Genomic DNA, 19,727 nt, shown 5'->3' with positions numbered 1-19,727 from the left:
GCTCTTTTTCACTGACATCAGAGTTTTGGTTTTTGGAAACTTTTTTTTTTTTGCGGCACGCGGGCCTCTCACTGTTGTGGCCTCATTGCGGAGCACAGGCTCCGGACGCGCAGGCTCAGCGGCCATGGCTCACGGGCCCAGCCGCTCCGCGGCATGTGGGATCCTCCCGGACCGGGGCACGAACCCGTGTCCCCTGCATCGGCAGGCAGACTCTCAACCACTGCACCACCAGGGAAGCCCCCAATGAAGCTGTTTGGATAAACACAGAACTGAATTTAGATGGATCGAATTTCATTTCGATCCATTTAGATGAATGAGAACTGAAGGTTCATCTTCTAGTTCATTCAGTTACACATTTTGTTTTTTTTGTGTGAGGTTAAGGAAGAACAAGATTCTCATAGAATCATAGTTGCAAGTGTTACAGATATTAAAGTAGCTCAATTCTAAATTACTCTTCAATCAGAAGGCAGAATATAGGTTTTATTCTGAGGCTACCTCCCCACCCTGCCCGCCGAAAGAAGATCACTCCGGCAGCACAAGTAAATGTGTGGGCATTCTCCAGTGTGTTAAAAGTTTCATGTACAGTATATTTGAATATGTATTTTTTTCTCATTTCAGTCTCTAAGATAATAAAGATTCAATTTCGTTTAAAAAATATTTCTCAAATATCCAGCTGCCTCTTTGGAACCATATCTGGGGAGCAGAGTTTGAAAACCACAGGTTTAGAATCAGACGTGGGCGGAAATCTAAGTTCTGCTAGTTACTTGCCACAGGCTGGTAACCCTCAGTTTTCCATCTGAAAGATAGGCCTAGAAATACCCACCTTGCTCTAGTTGTGAGGACTGAGTGAGCATGTAAAACACCCAGCACATAGTAGTCTCCTAATAAATGTCTTCTTTTTTTTTTTCTCTCCTGTGACTTAAAACATAATCACAGCCCTTCTTTTAAATTATATTGTGTGTGGCTGCATTCGATTCCAATAGGTATGGTTTCGTTTGCCTTTACTAGAAATTTTCACCATCTTAAAGGAATGCTTGACTGGCTAGAATCTCTGCCTGCAGAAATGCCAATTACTCCCCCAAAAGGAGTGGGTTTGGGTGGGCCCCTCACCCTGTTGTGGTTGTGATTCCATCTTCTGGCCTGAGAGTGAAGAGGAGTTTGGAGCGATCCACCCTCCCAGGTAGAGGATAAGAATTTAAGAGGCTTATTCACACAATCAGAAACAAGGGCAGTGAGTGTGCAGACTTTCCTTATTAGATTTTTATGCCAACTGCCCCATCTCTGTCTGGTCTCTTTAGAAATTAGCAGTAAAAGCCATGTACCAGAAGGGCCAGTGTGCACACCTTTGGAGAAGCAAGGATGTGAACAGCAGGGAAATGAGGGAGGGCTTGTGCCACTTGGCAGCCAAACTTGTAGGGATAAGGAGAAAATCCACAAGACTCAGGAAAAGTAGTGTACCTTGAAAAAGAAAAGAGAAATAGGCTGAGTCCTTAGGAACCAAAAGTAGTGAGATCCCAGCAAGCCAAGCTTGGCACGGGTGGCCTTGGGATTTCACAGAAAACCCCCGGTATTTCCCTGACGATTTCAACTGGGGTCATTTGTCTTCAGCAAGTGAAAGTACTGTGGCTGTTCGTATAAGTTTCAGGTTTACGGGTCTCAGGTGCTGAGTGGCCCAAGGAGATTGGTCCTGAAGCCAGGGTCCAGAGGGCAGCCAGACAGGATGCTGGGGGCCTGGGAGGTTGTGGTAGCGAAGTCGAGTTTCATTTAAAATTACTCTTAAACTAATGAGTGGTTTTAAGCAGGAGGTGATAGGACCTGATCTACGTTTTGAAATCTTGCTCTGGCTGCTGCCACGGAGCCTGGATTATACAGGGCGGGAGGGCAGCCGGGAGGAGGACCTGTTGGTGAAACTCATCCATGTCCCAGCACTAGATGTGGGTGGCTTGGTCTGGGCGTCAGCGAGTTAGGATGCCTTCTCCTTGCCAAGCCCCCGAGGCTTGCTTACTTAATCCAGTAAGGTTAGTGGTATTAGTAGTAGTCCTTTCTTTTCATGCCTGAGAACCAGCTGTTGCAGTTCAGGGCGGCTAAGTTTTATCTGGTCACACCCTGAACGACTTGAACCCAGGTCAGTCTAAACTCAAAGCTCACACTTCCCTTTCTTCCCTTGCCACGGTCAGAAAAACCAGAGGGCAAGTCCAGATTGTCCAAGTCATAAACCGATAGGAGTTCTTTTGATCCTTTAAACAATTGGACCACATTCTCCTGTAACCAGTGTTTCTTTCTGGGCGGTACAATAATTTTTATAAGTTAAGAGGGAGCTATTGATCGAGTAAAAGGGCTTGACCATTTAAATATTTTGAGGACTTTAAATATAGGTTTGACGATATAAGCATCATGCTCAAGGTAGAGGCTTAAAAATGTTCAAAGACACAATCCCTAAATGACAGTTTCTAAGGTTTCCTAACCAGAAGGGCAGTGCCGAAAAGTTGTTATTCATTTGATTATATCCAAAAGGAGAGGGAGGGAAAACGAGGATAATTCCATGTTCTAGAGAATTAAAAAATATAATTTTCCTTATGATTCTAAATAATGGTGCTCCTGAGTGTCTAGTGAGCAACGCATTACAAACTGGATGCCTATCATTATAAAACAATATCCATGAAACATTAATAATATTGAATATTAAAATGTGATAATTGAATAATAAATTTTTACACAAGGCAGACTAAAACCTCTTCGGTTTAAACGTAGATGTAAATTGCCTAGGTGGACAGTAATATGAGGTCTGGCTAAAATGAATGGGTTTCCCTTTTGCCTCTGGTTCCGGGTCTGTGTGGGCAAAGTGCTGGGAGCTAAGCCCTATGCTTTGGGATGTTTCTTCCTTTGGGGAATCTCAGGCTTAGCATCCTGGTTTTCAGTGATTGCGATGAGAAGTCACCTTTCTAATGTGGAGGCCGCAGGAAGAGACACCAGGAGTACAAAATAAGGCCAGAATCAAGGGTGTCCAGAGAAGCTGATGGCAGAGTGCATCTCCTGGGGCCTCCAGTGTCCTCGGCCCCTTAGTGCAGATGCTCAGATGAATTTGTGTGCCTGGAACACAGACACTCGATTAAAAAAATAAGCAAACACCAATTTGGAGCTTACTGTGTTTTCTCTTAATCTTAATCCTTAATCCTCATAGAACCCTCTAAGATAGGTAGTACTGTTATCTTTACTTTACAAATAACAAATTAAGATGCAAAGAGGTTAAGTACCTCACCCAGGGCCCCAGAAATAGTAAGTTGTATGGCTGGGATTTGATTTAAGGAAGTCTGACACCCAACTCTGTGCTCTTAATGGCTGCCTGATCGCTTCTTAATATCTGTGAACTGTTGAATTGAGTGTCTGGTGCTTTGACTTTTCAGGATAGAATCCTGCATTTGCTTATGCCAGGGATTTTCAGAGTTAAGTTGCTGAAAGCTTTTCTGGGATCCCTTTGATTGTCCATAATGTTGTTAGAATTACCACATCTGCTTTCAAAATTAGTAATACCCCCAATCCACTGCCTCCTGAACATTCTATTCATTTATTTTATTTTTCTTCATAGCACTTATCACCATCTACCTTGATTTATTTTTGCTTTTGCCTGCCACCCCTGACTAGAGGGCAGGCTTCTGAGCCTTGTGTACTGCTTAGTCTCCAGCAAGGAGAACGCTGCCTGGCACAAAGGAGATGCTCAGTACAGATATGAAGATTCATGGCAAGTACATTGGTGCCTTCATCTTGGCCATCTAAAATCCTTGAACCTTTCAGGAGGCTTGCTGCTCCATCCCACCCTTACTGCATGGGGCAGTGAAACATCTCAGGGGCATCAGGAGCCTGGAAGTTGTAATACTAAGGCTGAGCTCTTCTCATTGTCACGTGTATGGAAAATTCTTTTGCTTAAAGTTGACGAGAAAGACCTCTTACCACCTTAAAGAAATGACCTCTTTCCACCTTAAAAAATATACTTCATGTCTCCCAGAATCCTCTGTACTCTTAAATATCTATTCCACTCCTTACAAATCAGAATTTGGCAGACCTCTGCTATGCATGAGGGGGCTGGTGCCTGTGTTCAGTTTCTGGTGCCCAGATACCTTCTCCTAGGTACTTAGAGTAGAATACTCTAGCTGGGAAAAGGCTTTTCTGTTTAGAAGGTCACAGGGACTTGTCAAAAGTGTTATTTGTGGTAGGTCAGAGATACCGTATTCAGCATGGGTTTTTATTGGCCTTTAGTAGTCAGAATATTTGTTGAACTGTGAAATACTTGTGAACCTGCTTTACAGTTTGTTTGCCTTCATTTGCCTTCATTTGTTCTTAATGACTAAAAGTATGGGCTCTCAAGTCGAAAAGATTTGGGTTCAGATCCAGGTTCTGTCACATTACTAGCTGGTATCTGTTTCCCCATCTCTAAATTGAGGATAATAATACCACTGTAAATCAGAACACATCACTCTTCCATTTAACTGTTTTAAGGGACTATCCCTCTTGCTGAGATGACATTGTCTCAACCATTGTATCAATTAGGATTGGAATTGTTTGGAAAATAGTGGCTTTGACAAGATAGATTTTTAAAAAAATAAATAAATATTTATTTATTTATGGCTGCATTGGGTCTTTGTTGCTGCATGCATGCTTTCTCTAGTTGTGAGCAGGGGTTACTCTTTGTTGTGGTACACGGGCTTCTCGTTGTGGTGGCTTCTCGTTGTGGAGCATGGGCTCTAAGAGTGTAGGCTTCAGTAGTTGCGGTGCATGGGCTCAGTAGTTGTGGTGTATGGGCTTAGTTGCTCTGTGGCATGTGGGATCTTCCTGGACCAGGGAACGAACCCGTGTCCCCTGCATTGGCGGGCAGATTCTTAACCACTATGCCACCAGGGAAGTCCCGACAAGATAGATTCTTTTTCCCCCCCTCAGGTAGGTAACTCCAGAAGTCATTAGGTCCCCAAGATGCTTTTGCTTTTGTGTGTGGACTCTAAACTCATGGTTCAAAATTGCTGCCAGAGCTCCTGCCATCACTTCTGCATTCCAGGCAGCAGGACAGAGAAAGGGCAGAAGAGTGTACCTCCTTCATGGGAGACTTTTGGGACTTTCTAATTATATTTAATTGACCAGAGCTTGGTCACATTGCTATACCTAGCTGCAAAGGAACCTGGTGAATATATCATTTTTTCACTCAGAAACAGAATTCTCTGCAACTGCATTCAGCCATTCCTCACATACCTCTATCTCTCTGGGTCCACTTCTCTTGAGATTACTAGCAAGGGTATTCTCTGCTTTGTGTATCTTTTCTGTATAGTTTCCTCTATTCATACTTTCGGCTTCCTCATACATTTAGGTTCCTATGATTTTTCATGGTCATGAAGTTACTTAATGCCTTTGTTTTTTGTGTTCTCTCAGCTTCACTTCCTACTTCTAACTGCTTCATCTTCTCAGTACTTTTCCATTCATATCTTGGAGAGTGCGAATGATTGGTCTAGGCTAGCCTAGCTCTTCCTGCTGGGCCCCTCCGTGGTTGTTGGCCAGCTGGAGGACGGACGGCCTGCTAATTTAATCGGCTGTGGCTATCTTGCTTATGGGTCTTTTTATCTGCAAGTGTGTGGAGGCAGAGCAGGCTTTATAATGTGACCAGCATGCTTGCTCCTTCACAAGTGGAACTTCCTTTGGCAGTGAGTTAGAGATAAATCTTAAAATGATAAACCTTAAAATTAAAAATCTTAACATGAATGAATTTTAGATAGTGTGTAGATAGTCAACAAGTATCAGTAACTAACGTCTGATTGAGAAGTGATTATTTAAAAGTACAGGAGGGTATTTAAGGCATACACCAGTATCCCTCAAATGCTTGCATATCCTGTGATATTTCTTGCTTTTATTCATGTTGTCACTTTCATCTGGAATGATCTTTTCCTCTTCCGTTACTCCCTTTCTCCTAGCTAACTCCCAATCTTTTAAGACTATTTGGGGATCCGCCCCCTACAAAGTCTTTCTGTCACTCCTGTAATGGGTTCCGTGCTCCTACTCAGTTTCTCTAAAACCCTTTGTGCATACCTCTTATTATGCTGGACGTGTTTATCATGCCGTTCTCTGTCACAGGTCTGTTAAATAACTGCTCTCTCCTGAGCTGGAAGACTGTCGATGCCAGGGTTGGTCTTCTTTATCGTTGTATGTCTAATATCTGCTTGCCTAGCAATGCCTGACACATTAGTGATGCTCAGCAAAAATTTTTTTCTTTTTCTTGGATTGAAATTTTTTTTTATCCTCAGTTCATGACAAAAAGTAAAAGGAATAAATTTGCCAAGGTGAATTGAACTAATTATTTTAATCTGGTAAATTAGAAGGGCATTTCTTTCCTGCTTCCAATTCTTCTTTAATCAGAACTTTCAGAAGGAGAACTGTTCTTATCTTCAGTATTGAGCCAAGATTCTGCTCTTGTTTAGAAATTACACATGACTTTTAGTGCCATTTTGCAGAAGATTGGCTAAAATTTTGCTGGCTTGAGATCTATAGATTCCGATATGACTGTTTATGTTTGTGTTTGATTTTTTTGCTAGGTGACTTTTCAAATCTCTGAGATTATTTCTGCTAGATGTCTTTTCAAATATTTGTGTTTGAATTTCACAGAGAGATATGTGCTGAAGATATTTTTTAACAGGTGAGGGCAGTGATTCCTTTTTGGATTACTGGTTGAACCCTTACATACTTCATCCCTGGACAGCTTGAGAAGTATAGATGCTCTTGGGATGATGGTGGTACCGTTACAATTGAAAACATTTTGGAAAATGCCGAAAGACCAGTTTTGCTAGTTTTGCTTTAGACGTAAATGTTTCTTTCCAGGTTGATTATCACTATCCTTTTTCCTAGTCTGAGGAAGCTATAACTTAGATGTTGAGGAGCAAACTCCTCCACGTTTTGTAAATAAAAAATCATTTTATTTTGTAAATACAAGTTTGAGTTTTTTAGAAAAGTTAACTTATTTCCCAGTGGGGAAAGTAACCTTTCGAGTGTGCCAAGGGAGTTGTTAAATAATTCACTGTTAATGTTTTCAGCGGCTACACTAACAGAAGGCGATGCGGGTTCTGAAGTCCGTGGCGTTCCCAACGGTTTGTTTCTGTGTCTGGAGGAGTGACTACAGCATAATGACAGACGTAATCTTTACTCAGAGATGATTCCACCCACTCAGGACTCTGGAGCACCTACGCACCTTGGAACGCACTGAACCGGTCTTCTCTCCACAGTTTCCCAAATCCTGCACCTTTGCCTCCAGCCCACTTGTTTTGGGATGCTGTCAAGAGAAAATGCTAGATCTTAGCTTTACTTGGGAGTAGCTAATCCAGGCATGGGCCTCATTTGAAGGTGACTTACTGCTCTCCCTACCCCCATCTTGTCACCCAAGTTCTAACGCACACCCGCGGTACTCAGAAGCGTTGACTTGGCTATATTAACCTTTTATTTTCATCACATGCAAAATTACAGAGGAGAAAATAAGGAAACATGGTTGTCACCTTGCCCTGTATCAGAATGAGAGATTGCACGCCACCTCAAATATTCTAAAAACAGCTCCTTTAGAAAAAGAAAATTAATGTGTTTTTTCATCCCCTGATGGAATGGAAATTTGTTATACCTTGAAATCAAGTTTTTTTCCAGACTGTATAGTATTTTCTGCCGTCTTGTTGAAGATTTTTTTTCTCCTTTATTTTCATGCTTACCTTTTGAAGTTTCTTAGGGAAAACCACAGTAAAATGTAAGTAATCATATTAATTTCAAATTGAGTATTCCTTTTCTCTTTCTCTGGATTAGACTTTTTTTTTCTGTAGCCCTGTCTTAACAGACTGTAACCAATCTGTGACTTGCTCTTGACAGCACTTCTTTTCTGCACTTTCATCAGATGAGGCAGCAAAGAAGGTGCGATTACTCTGAAGGTTATTGCTTTTGAAATAATATCCTTTCGTTCTTCCTCAGGTGAGTCTAGACGGAGATTTATCAATGCTGGTATAGAGGCTACTGGGTCAGAGTTTATCTAGGGTAGAGATCCATTCTTTCCTTGGGGATGATTACTCATCTTTCATTCCAAGCTATGCGTTCTGTCCCATGGGTTGTTTTTTTTTTTTTGCGGTACGTGGGCCTCTCACTGCTGTGGCCTCTCCCGTTGCGGAGCACAGGCTCCGGACGCGCAGGCTCAGCGGCCATGGCTCACGGGCCCAGCCGCTCCGCGGCATGTGGGATCTTCCCGGACCGGGGCACGAACCCGTGTCCCCTGCATTGGCAGGCGGACTCTCAATCACTGTGCCACCAGGGAAGCCCCTGTCCTCTGGGTTTTTAAAATGGGTTCTTGCCAATAGAGCATCTATATACGGAAAGAATATGAACTAATCATTTAAAATTTATAACCATTTCCTACAGCATGACCCAAAGAAGTTTCATTATGCTTTTAAATATCTCTTTTTATTCGACTCCCTCTAATGAGAGTAAAGAAGCCCGTTCCCGAGAACATTACTGTTAGAATGAATTTGGAGTTTGAGCAATAGATGTGCTGCTTGGTTTGAGGTCAGATGTTCAGGGATAAGGCAGTATTTGTAAGGATTAGAGGTTAGAGAGAAGGAGGAAATACGGCTAGTGAGAAAAAAATTACACAAAATAAGTTGAGGGTTTTCAAGGGTAATAATTTTGGCAATCCCAGTAACAGTACTTGTACATTTTGGGAGTGTGAAAAGGATTGGAAAGTAGGTTTTTAGTAACTGAAGAATAAATACGTCTCCCCCCTTTAAAAGGTCAAGCTGTTTTTAAGATTAAGCTCTTAAAAAGAGCTCTAATGACAAATGCTGGGTCTCTTTCTTTTAAGGCCCCGGGGAAACCCGCTTGTTAAAACTGACTATTTCTTAGAGTATTGCTCTGTACCAGTTAGGGTTAGTCGGTTGAGAGAGACACACAGTCTTTAAACAAGTTAGAGGTTTATCTCTCTTTCATGTACACAGTTTGGAGGAGGCAGGTATGGCAGCTCCACTGCCCTTTGAGTCGCCAGGTTTGCTCATCCTTGGGCTTCACTTCCCGTGTCCACTGTTCTCGGGGCTCCTCCCAATCTAAGGCCCCTGCTGGGGCTACATGAAATCTCAATTGCAGAAGAAGAAGTAGGAAAGGCAGAAGAGTAAAAGGGTCCTTCTTAGAGTCAGTTCACTTTACGCATCCTTCACTTTATGCATCTCATTACAGAGAACTGAGTCACGCGACAGTCCCCAGCTCCAGGGATGGCGGGGAAATAGACTCTTGTTCCAGGTGACATAAAATAAGATAGTTATCTTTCACTTGGGGAAAATAAGCTTTCCAGATTACTGGGAGAGCTGTTAAATAATTCATTTTGTACAAAAGTAAAAATCAGGGTAATTTCCAAAGGTGGAAGGGAGAATAAACGTTGGGCAAGGTAGTGAGTATTCTGTCATTCAGCTCTGAGGAGGCCAGTGGCATTGCCCTGGGGTGTTTCCAGTAGTGTATTTTATGCAGAATAAAGAAACCCAATAGTGCCATGGTGGTATGATACCTTAATAATAGAAATGATCCCCAATATTAAATCGTCAGCCATTCATGTGAACAGTAGCACCTGGAACTTTTTGTAAGTTTAGAGTTTAAGAACTTTACACAACAAATTATCTCATGAGTTTGGTTTTTCCATTGCTGTAATTTTTAATTTTGCATGTCCATGCAATGTAGCCTTGGCTTTCAATATTTTCCTTACCAATTCCTTTAATCATACAGAATTAGTTTCTTATGGCCATCTGAAGAGGCTGGATCATTTTGCAGAATCAGTCTGATACGAGTTTTTGGCCTTCTCTTCCGAAGGAACATCTCTTTGGAAGCCTTTTTGGCTACCATGGGAATCGGGGATCTTGTGTCTCTGTTTCCTTGGTGCAGCGGATACAACCATGATTGCCAGATTTGGGCATTATAAACTCCACAGAGAAGCTTTTGCTTGCCAGCAGTAAACCATAATAACAGTGTTGGACTGTATAAAGTTAGAGTTGTTTTGACTACATACCGATTTAATGTGCTAAAAATATTCCTCCAGTTAAAGAAAAGGCAATAAATCAATACTCGTGTTTGGTATACATGGTATTGTGAGTGGAAATGAGCTTTAGGAGTCTGAACTTGATTTGGGTATGAGAAGTTGTGAACTCTAATTTGAGTGCTGTCATTGATATTCTGAGACCAAGGACCTTAGGCTTCTCTTTAAATTCAGTCCATTCAAAACTTTTAGTATATAACCAAGAGCTTTTACTTTTTTTTTATTTTAACAAAGGTTAGTTTTCTGTAAGCATTGTAGACATTTATGATCTAGTAAGAATTGGACTAAAAAAAAAATAAGTGCTTATAAAACTACTTCTAGCAGTCAAAGAATTAATCATTGAAAATTAGATATTAGAGCAGGATTTAAAGAAATGTAATCAAATGATTACAATAAATCACATTCCTTAAATTATGCTGTTGAATTAGAGATTGAAGTATCTGCTTTATAGTCCCATGATAAGGCACTATGCTACATACTTTATTATCTCTGTTTTATTTGAGCTGGCCTAGAAAAAGCAGAAGGAAAAAATTTCAGCCACTTGCTCGTAAAGCAGGTGTCAAAAGACAACAGATTCTCTTTAGAGAGAGAAGCAAGACAAGAGGGGAGAAGTCAGTTCTATGGAACAAACATTTAGTTGTAATCTCTTATTTTAATCTTGTAGAGAATGTCTGAATGTATCCAGATCTCATTTGCTGTCTGTAGAATTGGCATTTACACGGTAAGCAATGTATATTTTTTCGGTACCAAATGTCATGAAAGTATAAATGAAGAACTGCGTGCTGGAGAGTGTATGGAGCTATGGGAATTGTCCTCCACTGCTGGTGAGAGTGTAAATTTATACAGCCACTTCGGAAAATAATAAAGTTGAGTACCAGAATGTTCTATGACCCGCGCAAATCTACTCCTAGGTGTGTACTTCAGAGAAATTGTTGCGTAATTATAAGAAGACCTGTGCAGGGAAAGTTCCAGCAGAAGTATTCATAAAAGGAAAATATTAGAAATAATGCAAATGTCTATCAGTAATAGATTGGATTGTGGCATTTTAGTTAATTTCATAGGATACCGTACAGCAGCAAACATTATAAACTAAAAGTAATATATGAACTACAGCTATAATACACAGTGGTTACATTTTACAAATATAATGTTGATTAAAAAACAAATCACAGGAAAATACATGCAGTATGATTTGATTTCTACAAAGTTTGAAAACGGCAGCACTAAGCAATACATTGTTTTAAGGTTACATAAATAGACAGATAAATTATAAAGAAATGTAAAAATTCGGATGTCGTTACCTCTAGGGCAGCAGTGCTCGACGGGGGTGGGGGTGGGGGGGTGACGATTTTGCCCTCCAGGGGCTATGTGGCAATGGCTGGAGACGTTTTTGGTTGCTTCTCCCGAGGGTGGTGGTGGCATGCTACTGGCATCCACTGGGCGGAGGCCAGGGGTGTTGCTAAACATCCAGCAATACGCTGGGTAAGCACTTAGTAGTTATCTGGCCCAGAATGTCAGCAGTGCTGAGGCTGAGAAATTCTGCTCTAGGAAAGTGGAGGCGAGGAAAAGGCTTTAAAAGTTTTAGTGATGTTCTGCTTCTTAACTTGAATGGTGGGCACATGGTGCTGGCTTTATAGTTATTCTTTAAACAACACATTTGCTTCATATACTTTTTTGTATGTATGATATACTTCACAACACAAAAATATAGAAAATGTTAGTGTATTTTGGAATTTCTTTTTTTATATGAGTCTGTCAGTTGACTCCAGTGCCGTGAGCCAGCCCATTTCGTAATTCAGAAATATAGGGATGTGTCTATGTAGATGACCATTAAAGAACTTTTCTAATGTAAAGACTCAGTGACAAAGTATCTTGACTTTTTCCCTTTGAAGGCCTAGGGAGGGGATTCTGAGAGTGAACAGGAAATGGAATGATGTTTACTTTTGAAGACCAAATTGTTTTCTGTGGAAGGGTTTAAAAAGACTTAAGGTGATTTTGTTTCTCATCCACCTTGCACAGAGGAGTGTGAATATGTGTGCACAAGAAGTTTAGGGAAATTGTTTAGAATGAATGAAGCAAGAGCTCTGAGTAAAAGATATGACCACAGATTGCCTAGCTGTGCTTATCCTTGTACCTTCCACAGCGTCTGGCACACGGTAGGTGCTCAGTAGCTATCTGTTCAGTTATATTGGTGTGAGCACCCTTTTCAGTTTTGCCTTAGTTTGAACTTAGAAAAAGCACATTTTCTTTATTCCTTTTCTCACTTGTGTTAGTTGCTTGTCTCAGCTGAGTATCTTTTTATGTATTTTATGTTTTCCCTCAAGATGCTGGATTTTGTGTATATTTGCCATCTCAAAACAAAATTGGGTGACATTTATCCCCAGTTAGATTACTTGGGGCTAGACATGTTTTCTGTTGTTTATCTGAAGTTACTTTGTTAGTATTTTTGTTGTTGTTGATGGGGGGGGGTGTCCTTGAACAAAGCTGCCTGTTTGAGGAGTCCCATGATGTGCAGGAAAGGCCCAACTCCAGGACCTCTGAGTGCCCGGGCACTGGCTGGCAGCAGCCCAGCAGAAGTACCGTCTCAGCACGAATGCCTGCGGCTGTGGCCGCTCGAGGCTGTCAGCCGGCTGTGCTTCTCTAGACGGGAGATCTGAGTGTGGGCACCGCGGGAAGTCAACACAACAGTGTATTTACCACTAGAGCCTGAGAACACCGGGACTGTTGATGTCAGGAATGGTGCTTGGTCATCCTCGATTACCTAGCACTTAGCCTGGGCCTGGGACCATGCAGGTGCTCATCTCTGTTTATTTAGTGAAGAAGCTCTTGCTGTGGACTAATTCTAAGGCAGATAAAAATTGTCCTTAAAGGAGAGTGCTGTGGAGAGATTTGTGCTCCTACCCAGAATTCACGTGTCGAAGCCCTAACCCGCAGTGTGATGGTGTTTGGAGATGGGGCCTTTGGGAGGAAATTAGGTTTAGATACAGTCGTGAGGGGGTGGGGTCCTTGTGAGGGGATTAACCCTTAGAAGAGACATCAGAGAGTTTGCTCTCTCTCTTTCCCTGTGCTGTGAATCAGGAAGGCAGCCTTCCATAAGCCAGGGAAAGAGCTCTTACCAGAACCCGACTGTGCTGGCACTCTGATCTCGGACTTCTAACTCTAGGACTGTGAGAAATGTCTGTCGTTTAAGCCACCCATTCTTTCATAATTTGTTACAGCAGCCCAAGCAGACTAAAACAGGGAGGGGAAAAAAAAATCTTGTGAATTGTAAATAAAGAACATAAACAAACATGAAAAACTTAGAAGTACCTGTTGAAAAGAAATGCTAAGTTTTAAGTAAAACAAAGTAGAGGAGGAAACTAAAGATTATGGGTGAATGTCTGAGACGATGGTGATAGGTAGTTGACATGACTTTTATTTCTATATGCCTCTAACGTTGCTAAAAAGCAGCTTAAGCACTTAACTAAGGAGAGAAAAGCCGTACTTCTTACATATTTGGGATCCGTAATCTGAAATGAGCCAAGACCAAAATGGAATGTATACAAGACAGACACGCTGAAAACTTCCAACGTATAAAAGTAAATGTGCTGGGCTTCCCTGGTGGCACAGTGGTTAAGAATCCGCCTGCCAATGCAAGGGACACGGGTTCGAGCCCTGGTCTGGGAAGATTCCACATGCCGCGGAGCAACTAAGCCCGTGTGTGCGCCACAACTCCTGAGCCTGCACTGTAGAGCCCACGAGCCACAACTGCTGAGTCTGCGTGCCTTAACTGCTGAAGCCTGCACACCTAGAGCCCATGCTCCACAACAAGAGAAGCCACCACAATGAGAAGCCTGCGCACTGCAACGAAGAGTAGCCCCCGCTCGCCGCCAACTAGAGAAAAGCCTGCTCGCAGCAACAAAGACCCAACACAGCCAAAAATAAATAAAATAAAGAAATTTATTTTTTAAAAAAAGTAAATGTGTTGTATGCAGGTGAGTGCATACTGAACCTTATATACTAAACAGTTTAATGAAAACCATTACTCAGAGAAAACAAAGGCTGTCCTTTGCATGACATCCACTTTTCTCTCCAGTGTTTGGAGTGGACAGAGCTTTCTCTAGACATCGAAAGGAAATGATGCTTGTTTAGAGTGCCTTAACTCAGGAAGCTGAAGAAAACAAATCCTACCTCAGTTTTCTAGGCAGGGATCTTAAGGCGTGGGTAGAGAAACGTACGCACTATCAGTGATGGAGTGATAGCCGCTCCCAAACCCAAATGCTAGGACAAATTGAAACAGCAAAACAGAAGAAGGTCTTTAGATGAAGCATCTGTTCTGAGGAGATAACTTCCTTTCCCGTGCCCTGTAGCACAGGACAGAGTGTGTTCTCTCAAATGTGATATCCTGACGTCTTACAAAGAGGTAATTTAGTTTTTGAAACAAAAGAAGACCTGTTATGAGAATCTAGACTATTTTGGGTATTAAACAACATTCACTGGGTTCTGGTCAGGAAGAAGAAGGGGAAGTAAGTCCAGGCCAAGAGTTTACATCACAATTGTGGGTCTATGGTTTTTTTTGAAATTCGAGCAATGGCAACAGGCCATACTTGAGAAAGTGATCTTGAAATGAACCTTTGGCAGTCAGGTGTGGATTAACTCTGGGCTAGAGGGCATGCTAGGGCATAGTTTAGGACTCCCCTTTGGAATGTCGGGGTAAATACCCTCAAAGGGACTTGCAGTTGTTCCCAGACGTCTCTGAGTTGGGAACTGTTATTGTTATCAGAGCCAGAGCACCGTGGTGGACAACCAGCTGGTGGTGGCTTGAAGTGGGGTGAGGATTGGAGTGGTCATTTGGGCATCTAGCCACCTTCCTTGTTGGAGTGCGAACCCCTTTGGTCAAAACTGAAAGCTCGGGGCTTCCCTGGTGGCGCAGTGGTTGAGAGTCCGCCTGCCGATGCAGGGGACACGGGTTCCTACCCTGGTCCGGGAAGATCCCACATGCTGCAGAGCGGCTGGGCCTGTGAGCCATGGCCTCTGAGCCTGCGCATCCGGAGCCTGTGCTTCGCAACGGGAGAGACCACAACAGTGAGAGGCCCGCGTACCGCAACAACAACAACAACAACAACAACAAAAACCTGAAAGCTCGGAGGCCAAGATGAATGAAGCCGGGCCAGTTAATCTTGCCTCCTCCAGGATGGTACTGTTTGAAGCACACGGACCCTATGGGCTGATTGTTCCCTCTCCGTACCCAACCCCTGCGTGAACTAAAACTCAATCTAGTGATGAATGAGATTTGAACTAAATAATAGCAGTAAAATATTGTGTGTGGCTAGTGATTTTGGTTAATAATAAGAGCTTTAAAAACTCTTTAAATTCTTCTTTTGACTTTGCAGAAAGTATCAAATGCTGTTTTACTAGCAGAGAAAACATACATCATTTACAACAATAACAGCATTTGTGAAAATGGCATGTAGATTCATCCTGAGATACAGATGCATTCAGTAGTGGGTAGTGATTATCCTTTTACCGAGCTGTAACATTTGCTTGTACCTGCCACACAATGCTCATATTCAACTTCTTTGACTTTATTTTTAAGGAGGGGGCAGGGAGGGCTACCTATTAGAATAAATCGCACAACAGTTGCATATCATTATTAATAATACTGTTAGTAATATTATATATTATTGAAACTGATTTTAATCTAGCTCTTTAAGTCTGAACAAATCCTGCCCTAAACTTTGAGGTTTTACAACATATAGTGCCACTTGTAAGGACACTGTATTTGTTTCCTTTTTGCTGCTGAGACAAATTACCACAAATTTAGTAGCTTAAAGCAACATGTATTTATTCTCTTATCATTCTGAAGGTCAGAAGTCTGAAGTGGGTCTCACTGGGCTAAAACCAAGATGTTGGCCGGGCTGCATTCTTTCTGGAGGCTCTAGAGGACAATCTGATCGTTACCTTTGGTGGCCGCCTGTATTCCTTTGCTCTTGGCCCCCTTCTAGCAGTGGCATCACTTCAGCTTCTCCACTTGCCACATCTCTCTTTCTGTCATCACATCTTCTCTAACACGTCTAATAATCCTCTCTCTCTCTTTATAAGGACCCTGGTAATTAAATTGGGCACACCTGGATAATCCAGGCCAACCTTCCCATTCCCATCTCAAGATGCTTAATCACACCTGTGACGCCCCCTTTTTGCCACGTAAGGTAACATAGTCATGGGTTTTGAGGATTAGGACATGAACATCTCATGGAGGAGGAGAAGGGAAGCAGCATGCTGTGTACCACAGGCACCAAAGAAGAAAGTATAGAGGACTCAGTAAAATCTGTCATCATTCCTGGAGGGAAAGGAAATCAAGGTAGGCAATCCTGATGCCGGGTTTAGGATGTTACTGTCAGTAAAACACCAAGGTTAAACACGTGTCAGACAGACTGGCAGTCCTGCAGATGGGCTCTGCAAGTCTATGCTCTGGGAACAAACTAAAGGGCAGCTTTGATACATGACCATGTGGAGAGGATGGTGTTGACTGTCCCTGTTTTCTGTGCTCCTTGAAGGCTCCAGATTAAATATTTATTGTAAATTGTGTGGGATGCTGAGATGTCTGCAGTCCTAATAAAGAAATGAAAAGCTCCAAGACAAAGGGAGGCACACGTTAATTGAAATTCAGCATTATTGGAGACCTTAATGGAACGGAAATGAATTAAGTTATTGGTTTGGCTGTTTTAGTGAAGATCAAAATAACAGTGGTTTAAACAGAGTTAAGTTTCTATTTCATATCAGATTCTAAGCTGGTAGTCAGTTTGGAATCTAGCCCTTTGCTTCATGAGTCCTTTAGGGACTCAGGCTCCTTGTAGCATGTTCTTCCATTGCCTAGTTTATTCTGCTCCTGTGCAGGTTGAAGACAGCTCACCACTCCCGTGTCTGTTAGGTTTTTGGGAAAGAGGAATGGAGGCCAAGCAGTTCCCTTTATGGGTGTGACATGGAAGTTCTACACACTTCCCCTCACCTCCCAAGTCCCGGAAATTGAGTCACATGACTGTGTCACTGCAGGAGAGGCTTAGAAATGGGGGCTCTGGTGAGGAGCTAAGACTCTGGGGGTTCTATTCCTAATGGGGAGAAGAGAATGGACATTGGGGGACAATTTGCTGTCTCGTGAGGAAATAAGCTAAGGCAAATTGATCTGCACTTCAGCTTCACACAGGGCAGTATACCCTGAGGAAGGTGTGGAGGAGAGTCAGCATTGCTGGTAGCTATTGCCAGTGCACACGTTGAATGAGCACCTAGTGGGGCAACAAGAGTGACTTTGTGTTTGTGACAAGTCCGCCTTCTGGTTGGGTGGATAACTGAGACTTTACGGGCCAAGATCAAGTCTAGTATTTTATTTACACGTATCAGCATATTATATGTACTTTTGCGCACAGACACGTGGTTAGTGCACATTTGTATTTTGACAATTTTATTTTGAAGGGTGTAAGTGGAAGGTTATATGCTTTATAATCTAGGAGGTGAGAGTTGATGATTGCTTGCTTTCTTTAATAAACAAAATAATGTGCTCAAGTAGAGCAAGAATATCTGGCTAATGTTGCTAACTTTCCTGGCGGGGGATTTAAAGTTTGAGGTTTAATGAACTTGTTGAGAGCCACAAATATCCATCAACTCTCTGTTTATACAGTAAGAGAGTTACACCATGAAATGTGTGAGATTGACAGGAATGCCATGCTTTTTTTTTTTTTTTAAATCATCTTTTGAAATTGGAGCCTATATGAGAACAAGATAAAATCTGTTTGGTTTAGGTGTTTTATTCTGGGGAATGTAGAATGTATCCTTTCCTCTCACCATCAAGGCTTGTCTGCTGCAGACCTTTGTGACTCCAGCACAGCTCCACTCGGGTGGCCCTTCACGCTGAGTCTGACCCGACTGACCCCACTCTCTTCCCACCCCAAACCCGCTCATGGCCCATGCTTCCTTTCTCCGTGACTGGCGCGACAGTGCACCCAGCGGCCATGCCAGGAACTGAACTCAGTCCTCAGCTCTCCCCGGCCTCATCATCTTATCGGTCCCCAGGTTTGGACCTCTCCCATCCTAGTCATCTCTCTTTGCTGCTATTACCCAGGTTCTAGCACCACTATTTTTTGCCTGGAAAACCCTAACAAGCTCCTCCTAGCTGGTCATCCCTTTCCAATGTTGCCCCCTCCCAATCCACTTCTACCTTCTGTAATCAGCATAACTGTGAAATGCATTTCTGCTTATGCTGTAAATGTCTCAGTAGCCTCCCATGGCTCTTAAGTTAAAGCCCAGAATCCTTAACAAAGTTCATAAGGTGCCCTGCGTGGGTTGACCCTGCTTGTCCATTTAGCCTTCTCTCTCTATATCCTCTTCCACCTCCAGCATTGTATATTCCAGGCATACTCATCTATCTTCAGCTCTTGGTCTGTTCTCTTTTCTACTTCCAGCACTTTGTACGTGCTCTCCTCTCATCCTGGAATGGTGAGCTGACACCTCTTCTGGGAAGCCCTCCATGACTTCCAATACCTGGATTAAATGCTCTTTCTAAGGTGTTCCTGTCTTTGCACTCTAGAGTCTTTCACCAGCCAAAGTACCTGTATTTCACAGTCTTAGAATTTCCTGTTAATTTTCCTCTAACTGTAAGCTCACCGAGGGCAATGACCCTGTCATTCTGTTTCTCCCTTTACCCCCAGCATCTGATGGCTCTTTACCACCAACATCATTATTTATCACCACTGGCATTTACTGAGCACTTACTAAGTGTGCTAAGGCCTTTATAGGTGAAATCATTTAATTCTCTACAATCTTGTGAAGAAGGCGCTATTATTATCCTCATTTGATAGAGAGACAACAGGGGCATAGTGTGCTTAAATGTCTTTTCCGCATGGTGGAGACGGGATTTGGAGCCAGAATTTGAGTGGATTTATGCTGAATTCTAAACCCTTACCCAACACACTTTACTACACTCCAGGCAGTAGATGTTCAATATGACTTTGTTGAATTTAGAGTAGTTTCTTAATATTTTCTTTTCTTTTTTTTTTTTTTGTCTTTTATTCAAAGACATTTCTGAAAGGGCCAGGCCAGTTATTTTGCAGAACGTCTTTCAGTTTAGACCTGTGTAACTGTTCCATCATGATTAGACTCATGTTAAAAATTTTGGCAGGAATATTATGGAGGTGACATCGTATCCTCATTGCATCTCATTAGGGGTACATGATGCCAATTTATCTTATCATTGGTGGTTGATATCTTTTTTAAAATTTATTTAAAACCTAAATCTGGGGCTGATATTTTCTAGCTTTACCCAGAATTCACAGACTACACCCTACTTAGAGGCTATAGTATCCTTTATGCATTTACGACATCATCTATATTATATCTTTTCATTATAACTTTGTACCGTATTTTGAGGTCAGGCAAGGGACTATCTAAATTCAATACAGCTTGCTGAAGTTTCAGAAATTTTTTTTTTTTTGACTTGGGATATTTTGATCTAGATGAAACCTTAGAGAGCATTTTCCTTCATTTGGGTTCCAGTGTTAATAAACAATATAGTCTATTCCAGGTTGTTCTCTTGGTTAGGCTGTTGTGCAGTTGAAAGCAGAGTTAAGAGTTCAGCTTTCAGGGTGTGCTAGCTGCCTTCACTTTCAAGGCTTAATGGTATGAA

The 19,727-nt window shown here is 42.1% G+C and overlaps 1 protein-coding gene across 5 annotated transcripts in view; it reads left to right on the top strand.

The window, feature by feature from the left end:
* Positions 1-19,727, top strand: part of ARL15 (ARF like GTPase 15) — a 427,003-nt gene that overhangs the window by 23,313 nt on the left and 383,963 nt on the right. For 2 of the 5 annotated variants that reach the window (XR_013827558.1, XM_079916604.1), the window contains exon 1: positions 10,737-10,793. The exons of 1 other annotated variant lie outside the window; for it this stretch is intronic. Coding sequence is in view for 3 of the 4 variants with exons in the window: in XM_079916604.1 (XP_079772730.1) it covers positions 10,740-10,793 (54 nt within the window). In the remaining variant the exon portion in view is untranslated. Of the gene's footprint in view, positions 1-7,908; positions 7,978-8,141; positions 10,794-19,727 lie in introns of those variants that run through there. 2 more of the 5 variants (XM_079916602.1, XM_079916603.1) reach the window with 2 other exon arrangements.

Source organism: Stenella coeruleoalba (assembly GCF_951394435.1).
Source record: "Stenella coeruleoalba genome assembly, chromosome: 3".
NCBI lineage: Eukaryota > Metazoa > Chordata > Mammalia > Artiodactyla > Delphinidae > Stenella > Stenella coeruleoalba.
This window is presented reverse-complemented; position numbering and strand designations above follow the sequence as displayed.